Here is a 10,386-nt window from a genome sequence, read left to right on the forward strand (position 1 = left end):
TTTTTCAATAGGATGTATAGTTGTCAATTGTTCAAAGCCCATATTTGACTGAAATCTGCTGTAGTGTCCTCAAACTGCTGAGTCACTTAATGATGCACCTGCTACTTTTACAGTAAGACACACACACACAAAATATCTATGTACACTAGATTGTCAGCTGCACTCGATGCCCTGCGATAACTGTTCCTTCCAATTGTTTCATTGTCCATTTTTGTGTCCAAGCTTAGTGACATGTGCACCGTCATTCTGTTCATCTCAACCTTCCACTTTTTCAACAAAGAACTTCAGCCATTTCTTCTCATCATTCAGCTCTTTCAGCAATTGATTTCAGGCATTTTCAGGGCGAGCCTTCAGCACATCAGCATCCACACGCACTTTCGATAGGAAATGCATTTGTCTAGTTTTAATTACTTTGCTTAATCTAAAGTAAAAAATATATATAGTTATGGCTGGAATCTACAGCTGTCAATAAAAAGCATGGGCAAATAAAGTTCAAACTCAAATTTGAAATTTGAATTTTTTTTTTTTCGCGTTTCTAATGACACATGGATGTGTCCTATAATTTAAGATCATAAGAATCACCCTCCTCCCTCCACTAAAGTAGGTGTCAGTGTGACAGAAACACCGACTCGATATATACACACGCGGACCGTTGCGTCATCAGCATCGACCAATCAGGAATGGCTCTTTACCTCCTCCAGGAAGTAAACGCGAAACCTTTCAGAGGAGAGAGGAGGAAAAGTGAGCTGTACGCCAAAGTGCAGCGATTGGCAGAACGACACAAGTGGGAAATAATAATAATAATAATAATGTCCTTAACAACTTTGACATCCACATACAGGTAGGTGCGAAGTGAGACGTTTGTAGCTTAACCAGTACGGTGTAGTCCGCTGTTGTGCTCAGAATATATTGCCATTTATATAAAATAGATTGATAGATAATCCATTATTGTCATTGTAACACGTACAACGACATTTTAGAGTGACCTCCAGTCGGTACAGCAATAGAAAATATGGAATAAGACCATAAAAAAACTTAACAACAGACCTCTCACACAGCCATATTATATTTTAGCAGCATTGAATGTGGTAACTGCTGTTGGGTAACAACTATTCAACTACAAGTTGGAATTGTAGTTTCAGCTTGTCACAAACATGGCTGTGAAGAAAAAGGTTACTAAACCTGTATTGCTTCTAAAGTAAAGTAGATTTAAGCTTAGTGTGATAACAGGCCAGTGTGTTGACACATCTCTGCAGGGAGCCAGTGTTGGACCTGGGTTCACTCACGTACTGTGAGTGTGTATTGCTGTGTGTTACAAAACATGTTTGATGTTGTGTGCTGATTTTACATATGGGAAACAAATCATAATTTTATTTTAATTTACTCTATTTTGTCTATGTTAGGCATTTCTTAATTCTATTCAGCACAGTAGATGATGCCCAAGTAGTAGACCTGTAATGGTGTGTGTTACAAAAACATGTTTGACGTTGTGTGCTGATGCTGATTTTACATATGGAAACAAATCATGATTTTACTTTAATTTACTTGTGTTGTAGGTCACTCTAGTTTGTCTGTGTTAGACATTTCTTAACTCTATTCAGCACAGTAGATGATGCCCAATGTCCCTGTTTTCTTCAGATGTGCAGTCAGACGAACCCAGAGGTTCTCCTGGAGAAAGTGGGCAGAACCGGCATGATCACCATGAACAGACCCAAAGTCCTGAATGCCCTCAACCTGAGCATGATCCGACAGATCTACCCTCAGCTCAAGGTGTGAAGAAAGCTAGTAGGCGGGTGTTGCCAAGGTCTCGATGTTATTAACATATTTTCTCCTAAATCTATATTTAGGGCTGCAACTAATGATTATTTGTATAATCTATTAATCTCTCGATTATTTCTATGATTAATCATTTAAGCAGATGCATAAAAATCATGCAGACATTTTCCACATAATAAAAAAATAACAATGCATTCATTTAAACAATGCTTCTGCATTGTTCCTATGCAGTGCATTGTTATTTGTTCAAGAACAAGCTTTTATAAAGTGCACAGGTCGTTACAGTGTTAACAAAATCAAAAAACCTTTGCAAATGTTTTGATACGCCTCACTGACGTAGTCGCTGACCAGCCATCATACACAGCTACATGACTAGACCCAACTAGGTGCTAATTAAATTTGTTGCCAACTACTTTTATTATTGATTTTTATCAATTAGTTGTTGCAGCTCTAAATCTCTTCAAACACTTGTCTTCTGTACAAAAGTCTTTTAGACTATTTACCCTAAGCTTCTATACTTATGGAACAGTTTACAGAATGTAACTACTTCTACCTAATGAAAAACAATAATTAGATTTGATGTGGTTGGTTCAGAAAGCACATTAATATGTTTCTAATAATACATCCCTTCCATCCAGTAATCACTCCAACCTTCCTGGCATTTGGAGGACACAACTGTTGTATCACTTATGGTTCTAAAAATCCAACCATCCACTTGCTTGTTTAGTTTTGCAAACCTACAATCCGTTAAAGGTCATGGTTCAGGACACTAAAATGGGACATTGGTCTCAGTATTACATAAATTGTTTTGAATAGCTGTGGTTCTCTGAACTTCTGCTTTGAATATCTAAACTGAAAACTCATCAGTACATAATCAGGTGTCAGCTTTTGATGATGATCACTTTTAAATTTGCTGTATTTTTATTCTAGAAATGGGAGAAGGACAATGAGACTGACATTATCATTATCAAAGGAGCAGGTGGAAAAGCCTTCTGTGCTGGCGGAGACATCAGAGGTAAAGAGTAGCCGTGCAGATCCAATCAATCGGGAGCTTTTATCTGCAAACTCATGACTGTAGCAGAAACACAGGTTACTTCATTATTGTTTTGCCATCTGTTTTCCCTCTCAGCGGTTACAGAAGCAGGGAAGGTCGGTGGCTCTCTTGCACAGGACTTTTTCCGTGAGGAATATATTCTCAACAATGCCATAGGTATGCTTAATGATTACAATGAGAAATGCCTTAAAGTGCCCATGGCTGCTCGTTATGCTCCTTTCCAGCCATTTAATCTTTAATCCAGGGTACCTCTAGATTAGCGTGGCACCCATCATAACTCCAAATAGTCTGTAATCATTTCAAAACGATAAAACCAGAGAGCCTCTTCCTAAAAATGAGAGGATAGTTTGTGAGCACGCACGCCTCCTGTTGCCAGCGTTTTGTTGCAAGTGAATAGCACAGTGAATTGTCGGCAGTAATTAATTTGAATTGCTCCTGCATAAATGGGTAAACAACGGTATATGCGCCGATGAAAAGAGATGTGTAACACTCTAAACAAAACGGGTAGTTGAGAAACCCCATATTTTAAGTGGCATAATGCAGACATAGTAACTGTCTTTCAAGTAGCTCCAAGGTCAGTAAATCCAGTAAATTTGTGATTTTACTGCCTATTTAGATTTGTGTTATTGCTCATCTACTTTATATTTTATTTGTATTTTGTGACATTCATGTGGACGGCAAAGTAAGAATTTCATTGTACAGGGAAACATGTTTCCTAACTGTGCATATGACAAATAAACACTTTGACCTTTGACCTTGACTTCTCCAGCCTTATGATAATCCTCTCCAACGTTACAGAAACAAGGCATTAACAGACATGCAATGTGTGTGTTTTTAAACCTGTTAAGTCCCACCAAGCAGTGGAAGCATCACTCCCTTTCAAGTAGCTCCAAGGTCGGTCAATCCAACGGCTATGTCTTCCTCCACACGACCACGTACCGTCCAAAAGTAGTGAAATTAATTCCAACAAGTAGCGTAGCACCAACATTAACATTGTGGATCATTAACCAGCATCGTATCACATGCAGCAGACACACTGGCCTCAAGCTGTCAAAACAAACAGGTACTGTGCTCCAGGGGAATCCAGCCTTGATGAGCTGATCAGTCACAGCCCCAGGGGGCTTCACAGGCCGGCTGCTAGTAGGTTAGACCCAGTCAGGTAAAACAACGAGTCCCTGTATAGGAACATTCCTGGACATGCAGTAACCTCAGACCCTGTATTTTTCTCCACATCCTCTGGTCACAGTGCAGCAGGAGGAGGAAAAATGTATTCACAAAACCGAGTGCAGTCAAAATATTCCACTTTTACAATGGTACCAGTGGAGGTCAGGCAAGCTCAACTGCCTGGAGATTATGACCATTTAAAGAAATCTGTAAACTCTCATGTAATACTTTATTTTGTTAGAAAAAAGTGTCATTTGCGAGACCTGTATAAACCGAGTTGCTTCTGCATAGAAATATTAGAGTATACGTTCACCTCATTTTTTGAGCTTTAGGTCACATCTAAGATGCTAATTCACCGTTGATATTGTAGATAAGTCAGAAAACAAGGAAAAGCATGTCATGGGCTCGTTAATTAATTAATTTTTGTTGAGAAATTAGTGTGTGGGCTATAATCTTTTATTTTTTATTCTTTATTATGACATATTTGTTGTTTTATTGTTTCCTATGATCTTTCATTCACTTGCAGTCATGGCTTCACATCTCTGCTTTATCAGTTTACATGTTTAAACTGAATTTAAATGACATTTCTTCTTGTTTTTACACGTTTTATTTTATCTTTCAAGGAGCATGCAGAAAGCCATATATTGCCCTCATTGATGGAATAACAATGGGAGGGGTAAGTACATTAAGGTTTGATATATTTAAAATATATTGTTAGGTTAAACTTACACTGTTTCTTTTTGGGTAAGGTATATTGATCATTTGAGGCACTGAAAAGACTTTGTTCTGGTTTCTGAGTATCAAAGATTCATCAAATATTTTGGCTGAGTTTTAGACTGAGGCAGCCAGTGTATAAAAGTATTAAAGTTTCCCAGTAGGTGTCAGTAGAGAATTATCTACTGCTGTTACCTTCTGCCTCTGACAGGATGAAATATAAAGTGACAAAGCATTGTTGCCGCCACAGTTTTTTCTGTGATAGATATTGTTGGAATTTGAGCCGGTACCTTTGCCCCATAATACCTCTGATGAGTCATAATTCAGACAGAGGTGCACAAAGGCAAAGACTGACTCTGATCTTAAAGTTCTGTCATTTCTTGATATTGTTTAACTCACCTGGTTGGAGAAGATCTCAGGCTTTTAGATGGGTCTATACCTTTCATTGCATCTCCTCTGTTGTGACCTTGACTATATACACACATGTATATATATTTAAAAAATTCCCCACTCGCCCCCCACTTTGGGGCGGCCTTGTATTCCTTCCTTCAAGCTCGGGTCCTCTACCAGAGGCCTGGGAGCTTGAGGGTCCTGTGCAATATCTTAAATGCACTCTTCTGGACAGAGATCTCAGATGTTGTTCCTGGGATCTGTTGGAGCCACTCTCCCAGTTTGGGGGTCACAGCCCCCACTGTTCCTATTACCACAGGGACCACTTGTGCCTTCACCTTCCACATCTTTTCTAGCTCCTCTTTCAGCCCTTGGTATTTCTCAAGCTTCTCATGTTCCTTCTTCCTGATGTTGCTATCGCTTGGGATTGCTACATCTATCACTACGGCCTTCTTCTTCTGTTTGTCCACCTCTACTATGTCCGGTTGGTTGGTCGGTCATGACCAGTTTGTATCTTGAAGTCCCACAGGATCTTAGCTTGGTCATTCTCAACCACCTTTGGAGGTGTATCCCATTTTGACTTACACCGTTTACATACACGCTCTTCTTCTGGCTCACTGTCGACACAACAAATGATAAAAATGTGCAACAGTGCCCCTGTGGTCATAACATCTGACAGGTCAGAGATTTCACTGTAACACCTGGACTTCTGAAGGATGAGGATCCAGATCCAATCATCTGAACAGGCACCCGCAGCCAGAGGGGAGAGGGGTCCCAGGATGGCCGATGGAAGAATGGAAAGTTAGATACAGCACATAATTATTCAGAGACTCTGCATCAAAGTGTGTTTTTTTAAGTAGGGGTTTAACCACAGCCGTTTTAAAGCAAGAAGGGACCATGCCAGTTTTACGTAATACGTTAACAAAATGTATAATTGTAGGCCCCACAACTGGTCAGAGATCTTTGAAAAGTTTAGCTCGTAGAGGATCAAGGAGGCAAGTACCTGGCTTAGAAGCAGACACCAGCTTTGCCTATAATATCAAGAAATATAATGTCAAACTTTAAGACAGAGACTGGTTCTGAGAGCAAAGTGATTTGAAGTCTACCTCTCCTATCTGTCTTATCAACGCAGATAAGACATGTTGATGCAAACTGTCGTCAGGGTATTCCTGTGTGTGGTGGTTGAAAACAGGTTAGCTCTATATATGGAAAAGTCTACGAAGCACCGGAGGCCCTGTTCCCAGATCAGCTCTGAGCTTGGAGTAGAACTCCCACGTCGAACGAGTGCGGCTGCATTAGTGATAACAAGCCAACAGGGAGAGAAGGTGTGTCATCAGCTGGTCGATTTGTTCGTCTCCCTCTTGCTTCAGAGGGACCTCATCTCATTCACATCATTCATTTTTCTCAAAGTTTAAAGTCCCTTGAATTAAGACGTGTGAATGCTAAAGCATTTGAGCAGACACCATCCTCTTTTCAGCAGGTTTTAGTTTGCTCTTCAAGTTTCAAACATTTACATAGTCTGACAGAAGGCTTCTGACATTGAGTGTAAGGCAGTTTGACAAGGGCGGGTCGTGTTTGCTGCTCAGTTGATGAATATTTGTTCAGAGCTGCAAGAGTGTAATCTCTTTGTCCTGGAAAACACAGCTCTTATTTGCTAATGTCCACTCTGCCTAATAAGAAGACAACAGTGAGAGCCAGAAAGGACCTCTGGGCACATTTGGATCCCTGCATTATGTTTTTCATCTTTCACAGCCCTAAGCAGTGCTTGTTTTGAAAGCATGATGTGCAAAGTAATGTCACATGGATATTTAGCTTTTTCAGTCAGACATGACTTTCTCTTTCTTCGTCGTTTGTTGTTTTTTTCACAGTAACAAAGACTTTTCTACCTCAATACAAAGTGTCAGCTGTTAATTTCTGAGTTTGCATAACTTGGCTCCTCTGCAAAGGTGGAACACTGGAGAGATGTGGAGAGTGATGTAACTACAGTGTGTAATTTCAATGAATTTTACCTCCTGTTGTATCAATATTTGGTTTATATTGGGCAAATCAAATGTCCTAATGAGGGCTTTCTGAACCTCTTCACATTCTTAGTCAGCATTAACTGTGCCTGCTGGGTTGTAAATTTTGCAGTCTATTCTGTTTGTAGGCATGAGCTATAAACATGCTGCTCTGCACACTTTTGCACATTTCTATTGTTTACAGCAGGACCTGGAGACACGTTCTTATATGGTGCTTGGTGGTACCACGCTGCACGTAACAATGTTCCACTACTTTTATGGAGAAACGTGGGTAATGCGAGATTGAACAGTCCCTCACTGGGTCTGGGTCCATCCAGTGATCATTGCTAAAAGACAATTAGTCTTTTTCTTTTTTCTCCTTTCTGTCATTTCACAATGGACAACGTTCTGCTGTTTTCAGGTTGATGGCTCATCATGAATTTCAGCTGTGTGCTGATTAAAGTTCCCCCTCTGTGTATTTTTTCACCATTGTTTTCTCCTCTTTTCCATCATAGCGTTCATTAGTTCATAACCCATGTCCTCCTCCACCTACAGGGCGTAGGTCTGTCGGTTCATGGACGGTTTCGAGTGGCCACTGAGAAGACGCTGTTTGCCATGCCAGAGACCGGCATCGGTAAGACCGTTCAGCTCCACTGGCTGCTGTGTGGGGGGGGGCACTGGTTGAGCCACAGCAACGTGAGCAGGTATCTAGTTCATTACGTCTTCAGGATGAACCGATTCAGTTGTTGACCCAGGTGGATCCGATTCATATGCAGTCGTACACACAGGGTCTGCGTGAGCGACAGGTGAGTTGTATACAGTGCAGTGTGTGATGGGACAGTAACCTCCTGCTGATAAAACCAGATGAGAAGGATTAACTGCTAAAAGAACCATTGTGGTAACGAGGAGACGAGTCTGTGTGGAGAAGTTGAACACCTGAAGTAGGAAGCCTGTAATTGATGCAGGTCTAGAAACGTGCAAACCTCAAGTAATCTCTACCTCATCAGTGACTAAATGGCCCGGTGCCTATAACAACATCAGTAACTTCTCTTTGTGTTTTCCTGTCTAAGTCAGTTCCCCCAGTGTACATGGCCATTGCCAGGATACTAAGCTGTGGTTTGCTTTTCAGCTAATTGACCGCTGTAGACAGATGGCCTTCTCCTGAGGCGCTGATGAGATTAGTAACAAACTACAGCTGACGTTATGCCAGGAACTAGCCTGTTAGATTCAGGAGCGTTTCAGTTTTTTATCTGCATGTACTTTTAGAAGGCTGAGTTCAATTTCTGGCCAGTTTAAAGGCTCTTGACAGATTTTTCTGCCCAGATTTGATATTTGGGTTGGAATCTGGTGACACGTAGGTAATACATCAGCATTAGCTGCTACCAGTATAACATCAGGTTAACAGGTTTCTGTAGCTTCAGTGTGAACCTGTTCATTTTCTATTAAACTGTCTACATGCACTTACCCCTCACCCTTCCAAGGACGCACACGTCATCATCTCTTTGACACACAAACACACCCACACATCAGGCTTATTCCAGTGCATTCTGGGCTCAGAGTCCATAATAAATCTCGAGCTGATGTGAAGTGCTGTGCCGTGGTATGTGACTCAGATGTCTGGAGCAGGGTCAGGATGAAGATTATGTTGTCAAGTGGACAGGAAATGAGTGCAGCAGAAAGAAAAAGGCTAAGGTTCTTGCTGATGTGGCCTGCTAATTGTGTGGAATTTTCTCAAAAGCAAGGCCACAAAGAAAAAAGTGGGAGGAAACTGTAAGATAATTCAATTGCATGAGCTGAGGGCTGGCTGTGTGAGGGGCTTGATACGTGGGTTTCAGGCTGTGTCTGCAAGTGTTGATTCTTTGTTTTCATTTAATTCATGCACATACAACAATGTGTAGTCCGGTGCTTTCTTGTGAAGTTTCTTGTGAACATAGTTTCATTTCAGTATTAATGATCATTTAAAGTTAAGGATCTCCTGGTGTCTTTAAAACTCGCCAGTCACTTTGGCAAGAGGGCAGGAAATCTTGGCTCATCCTCTTGCTGTGGTCGTAATACACTGTCACTATTGTTTTACTAAAGGCACTTGACCTTCAGACCACTGCTCTGCCATTATCGGCATCTTCTCTCCAAACTGGGACTTCACACTGCACCATTTCTTTTGGGGAACAGCTGCTTTTAGACCCTGCATGTTTATTTTAGCCCCAATGTTTGACTTGAATCCTCTCAAGAGCCTCTTATATGTGCTGAGTTTACTGTCACTTCACTCACAGTGAGGAATTTGCCTTTTTCCACTGACGTTTGCCAATGTGATACAGATGGTTTCAAGTGCTGGAATTAATTTAGACAATTTTCAGTCCTGACAACACTTACTTTGACTTATTTGATCTGTTCTCGTGACTGTATGGGCATGTGTAGGCTGTCAGCTTTTCAGAACCTGCCAGAGTGGGAGAAGTTAGATTTCTGCAGACATTTGGTACGCTGAGCCTGGTGACCTTATAATTCCCACCACAGCTCCACCCACCTTCAACCTGAGCAGTCTAATTAGCCTGGGTGTGCAGAGCCTTTTAAAGACAGCACTTTGTTTATGTATCTTTTATTTATGTGCCTCAGAAGCCTCAGTAGAAAATAACATCAGCTGTCCCTTGTTCCCTTTTGAGTATTTCCACATTAAAAGGCCATTTGTGATGTAGTGAATGTTTTTTAATATCACACCTTTAAGAGCAGACATCACAAAGCGCTTCACAATTAAAAGAAAAAAGGCAACAGATATAACACAGACATAAGAAGAAGATTAAATGGTGAACAGTAAAAGGGCTCATCAGGGTCCCTGCGGCCCTTCAGAGGGCCCCGGTCATGATTTTTTAATGGTCCTCCTTCAAAGAAAGGGCCAGAGACCAGAGGGTGAGCTTGTGATGAGGGCTGCATATGTGTGGCACAGTTATTGGGATTCACCATTCAAGCAATATCATTTTTATTAGGTATATCAAAATAATGCTCCAGGAAATATTAAGGACAAGTTTTTGTCAACAGTTGTATGTATGCATCCTACTACCAGGTGCTGTATGTGCATCACGGCCTGATATACAGTATCTTATTCCTCTGTGCTATCGAGCTCCACTGTTGTTCAGAAACTATTAAAACACATCAGTGAGTCACACTGTTGCACCGGGTGACATGATCCTTCATTACATGAACACACTGTAGCTTATTTTAACTCAACCCCACATACACTGTCCTGCTGCTCCAAATACTCATTAGAGCACAGGATATGGATTGATCTGAGGCTGAACC

At 41.0% G+C, this 10,386-nt stretch overlaps 1 protein-coding gene across 1 annotated transcript in view; it reads left to right on the forward strand.

Moving 5' to 3' along the window:
* The window catches only part of hibch (3-hydroxyisobutyryl-CoA hydrolase), an 18,971-nt gene that overhangs the window by 2,155 nt on the left and 6,430 nt on the right, over positions 1 to 10,386 (forward strand). Inside the window, exons 2-6 of the mRNA XM_020620185.1 lie at positions 1,639 to 1,770; positions 2,707 to 2,791; positions 2,906 to 2,986; positions 4,618 to 4,670; positions 7,651 to 7,729. Coding sequence (XP_020475841.1) covers positions 1,639 to 1,770; positions 2,707 to 2,791; positions 2,906 to 2,986; positions 4,618 to 4,670; positions 7,651 to 7,729 — 430 coding nt within the window. The remainder of the gene's footprint in view (positions 1 to 1,638; positions 1,771 to 2,706; positions 2,792 to 2,905; positions 2,987 to 4,617; positions 4,671 to 7,650; positions 7,730 to 10,386) is intronic.

Source organism: Monopterus albus, unplaced genomic scaffold (assembly GCF_001952655.1).
Source record: "Monopterus albus unplaced genomic scaffold, M_albus_1.0 scaffold234.1, whole genome shotgun sequence".
NCBI lineage: Eukaryota > Metazoa > Chordata > Actinopteri > Synbranchiformes > Synbranchidae > Monopterus > Monopterus albus.